This window comes from Siphateles boraxobius, unplaced genomic scaffold (assembly GCF_051911475.1).
Source record: "Siphateles boraxobius isolate OS27281-9 unplaced genomic scaffold, OSU_SipBor_1 19, whole genome shotgun sequence".
Taxonomy (NCBI): Eukaryota; Metazoa; Chordata; class Actinopteri; order Cypriniformes; family Leuciscidae; genus Siphateles; species Siphateles boraxobius.
Window position 1 is genome coordinate 26762425 of NW_027508799.1, and position 15519 is coordinate 26777943.

General features: G+C 38.9%; 2 protein-coding genes and 1 long non-coding RNA gene across 4 annotated transcripts; 1 reads left to right on the plus strand and 2 right to left on the minus strand.

Moving 5' to 3' along the window:
* Positions 1–1215: 1215 nt before the first annotated feature.
* LOC143742012 (uncharacterized) lies at positions 1216–4609 on the minus strand. The gene is made up of 3 exons (XR_013205317.1): positions 4348–4609; positions 3308–3405; positions 1216–1243 (listed from the first exon to the last, which is right to left on the minus strand). It is a non-coding gene; the product is annotated as an uncharacterized LOC143742012 (long non-coding RNA).
* Positions 4610–8173: 3564 nt separating this feature from the next.
* On the plus strand, positions 8174–13766 carry LOC143742019 (uridylate-specific endoribonuclease C). Of its 2 annotated transcripts, none has more exons than XM_077234647.1 (7): positions 8174–8298; positions 10674–10776; positions 10874–10985; positions 11145–11266; positions 11751–11863; positions 12101–12254; positions 12367–13766. In XM_077234647.1, exons 1-7 carry the CDS (start codon positions 8288–8290, stop codon positions 12625–12627), a joined length of 876 nt encoding a protein of 291 aa, XP_077090762.1. In that variant the 5' UTR covers positions 8174–8287; the 3' UTR covers positions 12628–13766. The 2 variants fall into 2 exon arrangements, with proteins under 2 accessions (XP_077090762.1, XP_077090763.1); XM_077234648.1 differs by having other exon boundaries at positions 8182–8298; positions 10677–10776.
* tnnt2c (troponin T2c, cardiac) lies at positions 13700–15376 on the minus strand. The gene has a single exon (XM_077234649.1). The coding sequence runs from the start codon at positions 14659–14661 to the stop codon at positions 13852–13854; it is 810 nt and encodes a 269-aa protein (XP_077090764.1). The 5' UTR covers positions 14662–15376; the 3' UTR covers positions 13700–13851.
* Between the last annotated feature and the right edge of the window lie 143 nt (positions 15377–15519).

The following is a 15519-nucleotide window of genomic DNA, read 5'->3' on the forward strand; positions in this document are numbered from 1 at the left end:
TCCCCTTCCTCCTCAAACCAACCCAAGCGGGCACCCTTGCAGTCCTGCTGCCCGAGCTGCATTAATCTGAACATTAACTGAACAACAAACTGCGTTTTGTAACCCAGGAGTGCATTTTTACTGGATATTTTAATTAAATCTGTGTCCCATTTACACTCACTTAAAGGATTATTAGGAACACCTGTTCAATTTCTCATTAATGCAATTATCTAATCAACCAATCACATGGCAGTTGCTCCAATGCATTTGGGGGTGTTGTCCCTGTTCACAATCTCCTGAACTTCAAACTGAATGTCAGAATGGGAAAGAAAGGTGATTTAAGCAATTTTGAGCGTGGCATGGTTGTTGGTTCCAGACGGGCCGGTCTGAGTATTTCACAATCTGCTCAGTTACTGGGATTTTCACGCACAACCATTTCTAGGGTTTACAAATAATGGTGTGAAAAGGGAAAAACATCCAGTATGCGGCAGTCCTGTGGGCGAAAATGCCTTGTTGATGCTAGAGGTCAGAGGAGAATAGGCCGACTGCTTCAAGCTGATAGAAGAGCAACTTTGATTGAAATAACCACTCGTTACAACCGAGGTATGCAGCAAAGCATTTGTTAAACACAACACGCACAACCTTGAGGCGGATGGGCTACAACAGCAGAGGACCCCACCGGGTACCACTCATCTCCACTACAAATAGGAAAAAGAGGCTACAATTTGCAAGAGCTCACCAAAATTGGACAGTTAAAGACTGGAAAAATGTTGCCTGGTCTGATGAGTCTCGATTTCTGTTGAGACATTCAGATGGTAGAGTCAGAATTTTGTGTAAACAGAATGAGAACATGGATCCATCATGCCTTGTTACCACTGTGCAGGCTGGTGGTGCTGGTGTAATGGTGTAGGGGATGTTTTCTTGGCACACTTTAGGCCCCTTAGTGCCAATTGGGCATCGTTTAAATGCCACGGTCTACCTGAGCATTGTTTCTGACCATGTCCATCCCTTTATGGCCACCATGTACTTCCAGCAAGATAATGCACCATGTCACAAAGCTCGAATCATTTCAAATCGGTTTCTGGAACATGACAATGAGTTCACTGTACTAAAATGACCCCCACAGTCACCAGATCTCAACCCAATAGAGCATCTTTGGGATGTGGTGGAACAGGAGCTTCGTGCCCTGGATGTGCATCCCACAAATCTCCATCAACTGCAAGATGCTATCCTAAATTGCATGAAATTGACCTGCCTGCAGAGCCTGTGAAATACACATTTAGCAAAGCATTATCTTTCAAATGCAAGTTTTTTTCATGTCACACAAAATAGCAGATGTATTTCACAACAAAATGTTCATAAGAAAATAAAGTTGCTATTTTATTTTAAAATGTGTCATTTTTAAAAGAGTTGCATTGTGATGTGTTTGCATAAATCACAACATTTTTCCCATTTTCCATTGTCAGTTTAATGGTTAAAATTTTTTTTCTTTTACACGGTGTACACAGTAATGATTTTCATGACCTTTTCTGTCATACTATAAAAAAATAAAAATAAAAAACATAAATCAAAATCATAAATCATACATTAACAAAATGAACCCCTTCAAGCTCAGAGGAGTGAGACAAAGCCTTGTAGTTTTAAATACCAGCCTTGATGATGTGTTGTTTAAACACAAGCCTTTGAAGAACAAAACTACAACAGAGACCTGTTCAAATCCCGCAGAGGCAGTAATTATTTACCGTTCTTGACAAAAAACAATTCACATATGACCCAAAAACAAACCATCCCTCATCAGAACTTTGGTGGTGTAGAGGATAATCATTTCCCTTCAAACATGAGAGTCTGGATTCAAATCACACAACTGCTGACTTTTCCATCAAATAAAACAAAACTCTTCATTAAAACCCATCCAAAACACCCTTCAAATCAACAGGCTAAGTAGATAAAGTGCTGGGTTTTAATCAAGGCCCGAGTTCAAATCCCACTATTACTTGCGTTAAATTGTTGCCATTATTATATCAAACAAAGTGGCCAAAACATTTTTTTTCTCATTGTGAAAGCCACAGTGGTGCAAGTGGCTAAACACATGTTCTGTGATGGTAAGGGTACGCTGAAGTCAGAAATCAAATCCCACTTTACCATGTTGTCCCTACAATTTATATTAAATTGCTATCAATAGTTGTTATATCAAACAAAGACACCAATGCTGAGTGTGAAAGCCACAGTGATGCAAGTGGTTAAACACATGTTAGTTGTTGATAAGGTTGTGCTGGAGGCATGAGTTCAAACCCCAGATCTGCTGAGTTTTTTCCATCAAATAAAACAAACCTCTCAATAAACACCTTTTCAACTCAACAGACTCAACAGACTCAACAGACTCAACAGACTCAACAGACTCAACGGCTCAGTTGATAAAGCGTTGGGCTTTAATCAAGGAGATTTGAGTTCAAATCCACTCTTGCTTATGTTAAATTGTTGTGATTATATGACTAGAGGCTAAACGCATGTTCTTTGCTGGTGACGCTACGATAGAGGCATGGGTTCAAACCCCACTATTGTTTACAGTAAATTAATTTCATTATAACCAACAAAGTGCCACAAATGCCAGCCTTGAGTGTAAAAGCCACAGTGGTGCAGTGACTAAACACACACTCTCTGGTGATGAGGCTGCGATAGAGGCGAGGGTTCACACCCCACTATTGCACACATTGTCATTATATCAAACAAAGTGGCTCAACGCATGTGATAGAGGCATGGGTTCAAATCCCACTGTTGTTTACATTAAATTAATGTCATTATAATCAATAAAGTGCCCGAAATGCCAGCCATAAGTGTGAAAGCCACAGTGGTGCAGTGGCTAAACACACACTCACTGCTGGTAAAGCTGAGATAGAGACGAGGGTTCAATCCCCAGTTCAGCTTTTATGTCACGGGTCATCCAGGTGAAAAGTGAAATATAAGTTCCAGCACATGTCTCAGCAAGAGATCTGTGGCTCACATGTATGAGCGTTGCCTCATGGTTTCAGAGGTTGCTGGTTTGATCCCAGCCAGATCTCCGCGATACGAGTGAATGGTGTATGTATGAAGGGGCGGGGATGTTTCGGGTCCCCCCCCCGAACCCCGTCACAATGTCCAGCAGCGGTTATGCTTCTTGATACAATGAAAACAAAAATTTAGCTGACTAAAAAATTTGGCCTGCCGTCCCTTCCCCACCTATTTAGGTTCCCATCATTTGCTTTTTAAAGGGGTGACCCTCCAAAAAGAAAATGATGGTAACCTACATGTTTAGCGCCAAACAACACCATTCACACGTTACAAGTCTTACCTTTCCATCAGCAGAGGTCCATCATTACAGTGAATGTCTGTCCACACGTCCCAGAGCTCTGCTTCTGATGACTGGACGTTACAAACACATCCCGTATTCTGTAGAATAAACATAAACACAAACATTAGTACATATTGAATAACTAAAACATCAGAATTTAATGTCTAAACAATAGTTAAATGCAATCGGTTACATAAATTAAAGTCCTAAAACTGTACAGTGTAAAATATATAATACATAGTATGAATGCTGAATCAATAATAATATTTTGGTTCAATCTATTGTTTTTTTAATGAAGTTACTGTCTTACAGGCCACAGAACTACAGGAACATTGCATAGAAACAAACACCCTCCTTCAGTTGTGAGTGCTGACCAAAAAAGAACGAACAGATGTTTTTTTTGTTCAATGCAATTTTTTACATTATTTGGAACTTTCAAAGGTTATGATTAGGTTTAATTCACTATAAACAATTAATTAAGAAAAATAAGATAACAAATCTAAGTGTTAACGGGTCATAGATAGTTATTTAATAGCTAAATCATAGATTATTACCTAAGGTAAGACTACAACAACAGAAAAAACACGATTCTTACTTCATAATATGAATATCAGAGGGCGATTCATTCAAAGATTTTGCAATGCAAAAACAACTGATTCAAACAAGAAACAAAAGTCTGACAGTGAAGAGAGCAGAATGTAAACAAAGTCTGTGATAAATCTTCATAGAGAATGACCTTCATAACTTTTAAATAATGAGACTTAACATTAAAGACCACAACAAAATGAACGTTTACTGCGTTTTAGTTCATGTTCGTTCATTTTAGTCACAATAAATGCAACATTCTATCATCACAATATGAATCTTAATATACTGACATGGGCCCTTCTTTGAAATATCAGAAGAAAGCAACAACACATAACTACTTAAAAACGTAAATAATGACTTAAGAGCACAGACTTATTAAGACTTTTATAATGACTTAAAGTCTTAATAAGATAATGCAAGAGAAAAGCACTTTATCTGTAGAGTTTACTTACATGACATTTGAGTCGCTCGCGTGACATCTTTGCTTCATGAACTTTATCGCAGCGTGTGTCGGATTTGTTTGTTTATGGGCTTAAATATGTGTCGTTGAGTGACATTAAAATACTGTCATCTGCAGTTTATGTAGTCTGCACGTGTTGTGGCCAATGTAACCATAGACTGTAACAAGGGTCATGTTGTCAAGCAACAGAAGCTGTCAGACTGACCCTAAAACTCGTTGACGCCCCCTAGAGGAGCGGATGGAAAACTGCACTTCAGTTTCGACCAAACGAGCCGTATTAAGGCCAGCTGATTCAAAGTTGAATCAAATTAGGTCACTGACAATTCCAAAACATCACGCATATTTTAACACTTTTATACTCAACTAAAAGTCCCTATTTTTGTTAAATGCAAGAAAGGCGAGTGACAAACAGGTGGTCATTGGCTCTCTCTTGTGGTCAATAAGTGTATCAGCAGCATTAATAATTGAAAGGACATAACCGAGGTGGCGGCATTATAAGTGAGACTTAAATGTACAATACATTTCATATATTTTCCGACAAATCTATGATTTTTAACGGTCTCTGTTCTGTAAAGGAAAAAGTTCAGAGTACAAGGATCCACCAGTTTCAGAAAATGAAACAGATCAGCTCTCAACTGATGGGGTAAAATATTTGAAATGTGCTAATCCAGGTCGATTTTCTTTTTTTTTCGTATGTTTTAAATAGCTGTTTGTTTGTCTTTAGCTATTTAAGATGATATGCATCATGTTTGTTCACAGTTTAACAATACCCTCGCTCGTGTTGTTGTGTCAGTTCAAGCAGGTTTAAGCAGTTTTTATAATAAAGCATGATAGGGTATTTAAAACATAGGACAGATCATACAAAGTCTACAGCCCAGGCGATCGGCTGGTCAATGATCAGTTTGATGGTCCTGGAGCGCCACCTCTGGTTAAACCTCAGGGAGATCAAGGACGCGGATAGGAGCGCCTTGACTCCCCAGTGACTGCCACCGACCTGTAGATGGTTTCGCGGATCTCTTCGCTGCAGCACAGAAGTCTCCGCAAGCCATGCACCACTTCCTCCCCAAGCGCTCTGCGGCTGTTTCAAGTGGCCAGAAGGCTCCGCCTACACAACAGAGCCTGCCCTGTCGCCCGCTCAGCCTCACTGCAAGCCAGAGCCTGAGCTCCGACAGTGCCCTGAGCCAACCCCTTTCCTAAACGCCAAGGTCCCCACCCCTAGATAAAACTGAAACCTGAGCCGCAGAAGCTGTCCCGTCCTGCCCTGTCAGGAAAGGAGAGGGTTAAGTCCCGCCGAGGCCCACCCTCGATAAAGTCTCAAGTTTGCCTTCCAACCTCCCATTCAGTTCTGGGAGTTGGAGGCACTGTTGACGCCAACTCTGGTTGTGGAGCTCTGTGCGAGGGCAGACCAGCATTCATGTCCTGGTCCAGCCTGGAGCAATGCATGGCCTCAATGGCGTTTTTTCTGCCAGCCCTATTATAAAGGGCACCACTTCATGGTCCATTCAGACAACATGACGGTGGTAGCCTTCATAAATTGCCAGGGCGCCCTCAGGTCGTGGTCTCTTTACAAGATGGCACGACACCTCCTTCCCTGGGCACAGTGCACTTGCCGGGCAGGTTGAACCAAGGAGCGGAAATGCTGTCTCGGGGCGGGATGTCTCCTGGAGAATGGATGCTCCAACCCCAATTGGTTCAGTTGATCTGGGAGATCTTCGGGAGGGCAGAGGTAGACCTCTTCGCCACAGAAGACAACTATCAATGCCCAATATTTTTCTCAAGGGACCAGGACGCGCTGGCCCAGGATTTGCCTGAAGCTCGCCTGTATGCCTTTCCCCTGATCGCTCTGCTGCCTCAGGTCATCAGGAGAATCAGGGAGACCAGATTCTCAGTGTTATTGGTGGCTCCACTCTGGCGAAACCAGTCATGGTTCCCTGAGCTGATACAGCTGTCATTCCTGATTCCGCTGAAGAAAGACCTTCTCTCTCAGGCAAGAGGTTCCTCAAATGTCTTTTCTGACTGGTGTGCAGTCCAGAACGAAGACCCATCCGTTTGCGATGTTTCAGCCATTCTGTCCTTCTTACTGGAGCTGCTAGATAAGGGGCGTACCCCTAACACACTCAAGGTATACGTGGCAGCCATCGCAGCGAATCACGCCCTCATGGCTGACCAGTCTGTAGGAAGAAATTACTTGGTCGTCAAGTTCTTGAGGGGAGCCAGAGACTTAACCGGCCTCACCTTCATACTTTTCCGATCTGGGCCCAAAGGACTGTGGATGGGACTGGTAAATTAACAACCAAATTCTCAATGTTTTATCTGGACAGTTGTGGCAAGAGTCTCCCCAAGGTCAGCATAGACTACCTCAAATCCTACATTGAAGTGACGGCGCCCATGCAAATTCAAGTCAAAGAATCAAAGACAAACTCCACAATCACTATCTTACCCTCACCAAAGAAGCTGGCAGTGAAAGTATTGCATTTGGTCTCCATCATCACATGATCTCATTGAAAATTCGAAGTTGTAAGATTTTTAGATATATTACTTCATATATATTTATCCTAATCAATCAATTTGTTTGAAATGCAAAGTAAACTATTTAGAATGTGTAACTCCTGTTGTGGATGTATTCCAGTAACAATGCACTAAAAAAACAAAACCACAAAGAATTTACAACATCCTATGTTTATGCAAGATAGATTGGCTCTGCACAATTTGCAATTGACTATATTTTTATTATGAAATTGATTCCAGGTATCAGTGCGTGCTCGCTTTTGAAGACATAGCTTCACTTTAGTTCTCTTGCCTAAACGACATGCAGTCCCATCGCTAACCAATCAGACCTCAAAGTACAACCCAAAATGCCACGATAAACAATCAGAGAAAAAGAAAATACTCTTTATCAAAGTCACGTGATCACCACTGTCATCATCACTGTCACTTCTGTGTAACCATCCCTAATTTGAACCAGTTTCTACCATGGTTTCTACCCAATCTAATCTGGAAAAAAAAATCTAATTACTGTCATATTGAGTGTTTTCCAACATGAATGAACCATGTTAATATAGTAACACACTTTAACATTTTTAACATGTGTATGTTGGCGTTGTATGCTATTCGTTTTTATTTCAAGGCTCTGATTACTATGTATTCATTCTGGTGCAACAATGCCACCAGATTCATTGGAAACAGGCCATGTTTGTAGATGCATTCACTGTGATTTAGATCTGGAACTATGGAAATTCCAAACTAAAGGTAAAAAAAACAGATTTGCGATGAACCCAATGATGGACTATGCTTGTAATAAAACCAACAACTAACATTTCTACACTTTTGTGAGTGCTGAAGTTTATTTCTACCTTAATTTCAGAATTATCCCCAGAGCCTAATATAGCCTAATTTGGGTGTTGTGAATGAACACCATTACTGGATGCTACTGCTGAGAACTGGTCCAGTATAAACATCTGTATTTTTATTTTATGAAAAGGAACAGGAATTTGGGGAAGCGCTACCAGCACATTATAATAGCGTATTTTTATGGATAGTGTATGGATAAATATATAATTATTATAAAATATGTACTTCTTGTGACTGCAAATAAATATTACAAAATGAAGAAAAATTCAGGCTGAGATTTTTTACATAATTTTTGGACCAGAGAAAGTTTATACGAGGATATACTCTGCTACCTGTTAATACTCGGACACTCCCTTCCTGGATCTCAGTCAGTTTCGTTTCCTCTCTTCCACTCTACTATTGGTTAAATACATTTTCCCACCCTGTAGAGGCGTTACCGTTCGCCACTCTCATTGGTCAGATTCGTCAATCGATCAAATTGACATCGCGTAAACTAACACACCCATCAAAACCAGCTTTTCGTCGTTTGCGGAATTAACGTTAAACGTTTCTTGAAAGTGTTTGAAGTTGAACCTGCGAATATGGCCAGAGGGTGAGAAAATCAATGGCAACAGATAACGGTCTTTCCGTTTTGTGCTTAATTTATATCAGCCGCAACTCAAAGTTGTGTTTATATGTTTATCAATATTACTTAGGGGGATTTAAAGTCACAATGACTATGCTTTTACTTAACTAAACTTTACATGATGTGATCTTTTTGTTTTGGGTGAAGATGCTGTTTATGAGCTTATTTTTCACGCGCAAGCAGGCATAACATCCGGTGCGTATTAAAATACACAAAACTGATGTGCGCGACCAGGTGGATTTTTGTGTACGAAGCTTCATGTTTATAAATATTTGAGAGATCACATTTTTCGACATTATTACCGTGTGTGGTGTCTTTGTACAATCTAGCTTTGTTTGAAGTGGAGGCAATGTCATTTACAAACAGCCTCTATATATAACGTTTTCCAGATGCGAGGAACTGCTGTCGTAACGTTCACATAGTTCGGTTATTAATGGGAGTGACAACAACGCACCTTTTATTTCGTGATTTGCTTACTATCTGATATCTTCATGACTTTTTCGGTAAATCTGCGTTGTGTCAACGGGACTGCACTTGTCGGCGTCAGACAGCGTCGTGTGTGCTTTGTTTTCATGTCTGAAAAAAAAAGTGTTTTCATGTATGGGTGACTCACATTGATATGAGCTGTGTGTCATCTAACGTTTTAGATCCAGTCAGTTTTGCCCTTGAGATTTGTTGTTCGTACGTGACCCTAATGCTGCACTGAAAACTTTTTTTATTAATAAAAAGGCATGGATGAACTCGCTTCTCCATTGTACTCGTGTCAAAATTTATTGTGATTCGAATTCCAGGTGTCGACTGTCGAGAGAAACCGTGCTTGACGTCGTGTATTTTCTTCGGACATTTAGGACTTAAAGGAAACGTCTAGGTGGAGTAAATGTCTAATAGTCCAGTCATTTTATGAAAAAAGGTTGAACAAATTGCAACAGAAGCAAACTCAACTTATTTTGTATCCTCAATATGTCCTGAGAAAGAAAAAAAAGCCCCGAAGAAACCCATTAAGGGAAAGTTTCGCAAAAGACCCAAATATAGCCTATATTCATACGCCTATTCATTCATTTTCTCACATGAATAGGGTAAAAACTTTAACCTTTACATATCACCATGAAAATTACTGAGTTGATTACCTCAAGGCAAACAAAAAATGTATTACAAGTTTTTTGAAATTGTTTGTTAACATGGACAAACGGTGCATAATCTAATTATGTATGTGGTCGTTTGCATAAATACCCAAACAGATCTAAACATTGGGTATAGCCAGGTGAAAATGTCTTGTTGAATCTTGTTGACGTATAACAGTAAAATACTTAATGTTAAGGTCAGAATGGAACCCATTTGGGCTACCCAAGAGCATTAATACATAGGGCAGGAAGAAGTACTTTAGAAACCAGCCTTTATTAAATTATTATTGCAGAGATGGGGTTTGGGCATTGAGTGCATTGTGTACCTAATTTGATTTTTTGATCCAGCCACTTTTTATTTTACTGTTTAGGTATTTATGCAAATTAGCACATACGTAATTAGATTATGCACCGTTTGTCCATGTTAACAAACAATGTTAAAAAAAACTTGTAATAAATTTTTTGTTTGTCTTGATGTTAGTAATCATCTCAGTAATTTTTATGGTGATATCTAAAGGTTAAAGTTTTTACCCTATTCACGTGAGAAAAAGAATGAATAGGCTATATTTGGGTCTTTTTCAATACTTTCCCCTAACGAGATTCTTCTGGGCTTTTTTTTTTCTTACTCAGGACATATTGAGGATACAAAATAAGTTGAGTTTGCTTCTATTGCAATTTGTTCTAGGTTGACCCCCATTTTGGCTTAAAATGACTGGACTATAAAAGATCTAAAACAAAAAAATAAGAGAAAAAAGTTTTAATTAAAATGCCGAAATCCTTGAAAAATTAATGATGACACTTCATTCGGCATATTTTCATTACTATAATGTTGAGAAAACCACTGCTTAAAAATACATTTTAAAGAGTGTTGATTGATTTGATTGTGTTTGTTTATTATTAATATTGTCAGTTATTATCATTTTAAATGTATGAAACCAACACAATACAAAGATTACATTTCTAATAATGTGACGTGTTGTAATATCGATTTTGTAAAGATTTCTCCTTGTTATCATCTTGGATAACCTTTGGACATTTGTCATTGACTCATGTTGGTAGGTAGAGATAGAAGAACTAAAATAACCCCCAAAAATGGCCACGGTACCCATAATCCCAATCACCATAGTTACTACAGTTATTATTATAATTGCTTTTTTTAACTAGGCAATACAGCCAGACTTGACTCATTCTAGACTTTCAATGTCATACTTTTTTTTACAGCAGTCAAGGCACGGATCAGGAGCTCTCAGGTGTGCTGAACGAACTGTGGAAGCTGGATGTGAACCGCATGAAACCTGGAAAAGACTATAAAATCAACCTACAAGTAGGTGGTTGGAGGAAGAGGCAGGTTTATGAGAATATTATATATATTTATAAAGGAGAATCAATCAGTCATTTATCGTGGATTTGTTTTCACACAGGGGAAGGCTGGATTTGTATCAGAGGGCAGTAACAGTGCCAGCGACTGCGCTAGAGCTCCTCTCTTCTCTTATGTCAATGAAAACAAGCTCAAAAGCATTGATACGTATGCCTGTAAGAAATCATGGGCCGTTTCTATACTAATTTGTTTCTAATTGCATCCTTATACATAAATCGAATTAATACACTGGTTTTCAGTTTCATTAAATTCACAGATATAATGCAATGCATGGCAGTTTAGACGGCTGTTAAATCTACATCATGTCTTCTCAGACTTCATAAATCTGCTGGACAATTATGAGATGTCTACAGGAGTGGCTGAGCAGGTGACAAAAGAGGAGCTTAAGGAGAACAATCTTTTCCTGGATGCCATTCTGAAGACAGAGATAATGAAGGTACCTTATCGCATTACTCAATGGTCTCGTTTTGCCTTGCTATTTAGTACCTATTTTCCATCATGTTTGAACATGTTGAAATTTAGCAACTTAAAGAATGTGTAGTATGTGTACTATTGACTGTTATCTGATTGAAAGTGATAATTCCTGATCAGAGTGAAGGTAATTTAATTTATACTAAAATAAATAAATATTTATTGGTTTGTAGTGCACTGCCTAGCCTTGCAAAAACTATTGATTAAAAAAAATTAAGAGAAACTAATAATGGTTTAATATAGTGGACGAAAAGTGGAGAGTAAATATAAGCATGTGAGACAACTGTGCAAATGTACTACAGAGATGTTGGTTCAAGGAGGAGACTATTACACAAAGTGCAAAGACATCATCGTGCAAATACATGCAACCATTTACATGCAAACATTACCCTACAAGTGAAAAAAAATATTATAATATAGTCCAGTTCTGATAGGTTTTGTCTTTGCAGTGTGCCCACAGGTATTTAGTAGGCAAAGGTCGAGCCCAGTCGGATCCCGCTCAGTTTAAGAGGCAACTCTATGATATTTGGTTCAAGCTCTATCGCAGAGACAAAAGTGGAGGGTGAGTTAAAACTAATTTGATTAGGCAAGCATACATCTGTGTGTTTCAGACATATGACCTGAATTGGGTTTGTTAGATGAGTAACTGACATACTAATGACTTTTGGTATGAAAAAATCACTTACCATTATATTGCTTGAGGCTTATGTGCTAATAACTTGTGTAATTTGTATGCCCAGCATTTATACATAGAGAAGTTTATATTTATCTGCCCATCTCTCTCTCATCTCTCATGCAGTGAAGATTCCTGTGGATTTGAGCATGTGTTTGTTGGTGAAACCAAGCATGGTAAAGAGATCATGGGCCTCCATAACTGGGTCCAGTTTTACCATCAGGAGAAACACAATCATGTGGACTACAAAGGATACAAGGCCAGAAATAACAAGGACACGGTATTTCATCATTTAATAATGATTTGACAAGGAGACTTGTATAATCATGTTAATATAATTTTGTGTGCATTACTTTCAACAATTAAATTTGCCCTGTGGTTTAATCTCTCAGCCAGATGAGGACGATCACGTCTTAAACCTGCAGTTCAGCTGGAATGGTCTGGTCAAGCCAGTGGGCAGCTGTTTCATAGGCGTCAGCCCAGAGTTTGAGGTGGCTCTGTTTACCATCGTCTTCCTTCTGTCTGGTGAGCGTGTGGCCAAAGTTAAGGTTAAAGTGGATGAGTACCTGCTGGAGATTGTGGTGTACAGATTTGGGAACTCCATTGGGACATCATACCCCAAAATGATCAGCAGCAACAACCGGGATTTCTAGGTCTCACTGAAAGGTCATACAGTATTTGTTATGGAAAAAAGTTATACTAGGAAATGCTAACAAAAGGCTAACTAGAAAAAAGGGGGCTTTATAATCCAAATTTCAGTTTGTGATCGTTAAATCCTTAATCTTGAACTGTTTATGTCATAGGTTTTTTGTTGTTCTTCCACTATTAGAATCCTGCATAATGACAGTTGTATGCAAAAAATTTAACTTGTCATAATTGCCCTCAGGATCTTATAGTTGGGTTAACCATAAATTGCTCAGAAGTTTGTGTTTAGCCTATAAACTGCTGAGCTATAATCATAGACCAAATCTAACTGCTACTAAAGCTTTAAGAAATCTTTATTTTTAATTGAGCCAGAAAGTTGTATAATAGAAATCAAACTCTATGTAGCTATATTTTATTAATCTTAAACTATCAATGGGATGACCTTTGAATGGCGTGGAAGCTCAACTGTGCACTAGACAGTGCGGACTCTGGAAAAATTGGGAAATTAACACAGGCTTTTATAGAAGAATAATGTCAATTACACTTTTGTTTCTTATCTGTCTTTGGAACTGCATAGCATAACTTAAAAATTTAGCTTTTTTTGTAGAATAGATACTTTTAAGTATGTACCAAAACCTTTACTGCTGTTACAGTCATATATATGTGCCTTTTGGTTGTTAAACAAAGACATTTTCCATATATATTACATATTGATGTATTTGTTTATTAATATGTTGTATTCCAGCTCTTAATACAACATTTAAAATGATTTCTTATTTGTAACTTCTGCAAGAGCTTTTGTATATTGTAAATTAGTGATTGTAGAAGAGCGATCTTAGTAATGCCAATGAGATACATATTTTCCAAAGTGAAATTACTGCTTTAATTTGAGAAATTTGTCAACATTTGGGTTAATGAGCAAAAGTTCAGAATGCAAAACAAAATCATACATTCATATATAAGATTCTACTGTTGTGAAATCTTGTGAAACAAAAATAAAAGATTACACTTTTAAAAGGTTCACAGCATAAGATCAAGACTTCAGATTACATGAAACATAATTACATGAAACAAAAAATTAAACCCAGTAAAAACGTATTACTTGTATGATACAATACTAAATAAACAATTATTAATCAAAAGCAAATATAAATGAGGTCCTGTAAAGTTCAATGAGACTTGAAACTGATTCCTCTGTTCTGTGTGTTATTGCATATGTCAATCAGATTAATTTATTTCCAGGACTTCCTGGTGGTCTTGGTCACCTTGGCTCCCCTTTGATGGTCACTAACGCGGTTACGCAGAACTTTGATGTCGTACTTCTGTCTCTTCAGCTTCTCTGCCAGGTCAAACTTCTCAGCGTGGAGTTGACTGAGCCACTTCCAGAGGTCAAGGGCTTTCTCTCCCAGCTTTTCCTGGTTGAGGTGATCAATGTTGAGGGCTTTGCGACGCTCCAGCAGACATTTGGTCTTCTTCTCACGTTCCGTCAACTTCTTTCCCTTCTTCTGATCTACCTTCTGCAGGTAGCCACCGTAGCCCTTGTTGGAAAGGATCTTCTTTTTCCTGGCTTCGTCCTCAGCTCGCAATTTGGCGGCCTCTTCCTCGCGCCGTGCCCTTTCCTCTGCAATGCGTGCCTGTTTCTCGCGATCGCGCTCGGATCTGACGCGCTGCTGTTCGGCACGATCGGCTCGACGCCGCTCAATACGGCTCTTCAGAGCTATGAGGTCATCCTCCTCCTTCTGCCTGGTGGAGAAGTGCAGCTCAATGAGACTCTGCAATTCATTGAAGTCCTTCTCCACGCGCTTCCGGTGGAGGTCATCAAAGTCCAGCTTCTCTCCATCAGGCAGCTTTGGTGCCATAATGTTGGGAATATACATTTTGGGCTTTGGTTTAAAATCCTCTTCTGCCTCTTGTTCATCTTCTTCCTCTTGTTCTTTCTCATCGGTTTCTTCTTCCTCCTCATTCTCCTCTTCAGCCTCCTCTTCCTCTACCTCCTCCTGTTCCTCCTCAAATTCCTCCACAAACTCCATGGTGTCGCACATGGTGCTTCTTTTGGGTGTTTTGGGAAAAGGGGGTCGCTGAGGAAGAATGTATGGCTGGTGGTAAAGATCCTAAAGGGACTGAGATGTTCTCTATAGATGCGTTGTGGCTTTATAGGGTCCTCCCTCCCCATGTGACGTTTGCTAAATGGCTCTTGGATAAGCTTTTTGAACAGATGCACGTAGGATCTATTTTCTACTTTACAGGACCTTGTCTTGTCCAATATCCAGACCCTGACCTCTGACTCTCCCACCCTAAAACCTTTGTCCTTTGTGGTGTGAAGATGAGCCTATTTCAGACTTAAAACAGATGCACACGCACACTTGTGCATCGGAAGGGATCTTGTTTCACACCATGTTTGAATAGATTAACTGGTCAACAATATTTAGGCATTAATTTAATTGTCTAACATCAGTTGTTTCATTTCATCTCTTGTTTTGAGTATAAACAATGATTTAGTCATTTTTAGGTCGATGGAACTCTCATTAATTCAATTTCTGTTTGAAAATTATGAAATAATACAGGGAATTTTGTACCCCACCCCCGAGTGAGTGTGAAATGGACAATGGTAGACAGAGAGATAACAGTCAAAGGCAGACAAGTTTTCAGTGGCTTCTACAACTATTTGTGTATTAACATTTCAGCTGGCTCTCTCTGCATGCTGTTGGAAACCTATGGAACCACCACCACCAGTCCTTTGGGAAAATGAACACTGTCATACCAGTTTTGTTTGATGTGTAATGTGGGGAACATATTAAAGTATATATTAAGTTGAGTAACAAAAGTTATATATATATATATATATATATATATATATATATATATATTTTTTTTTTTTTTTATTAAGTGCTGTTCTTTTG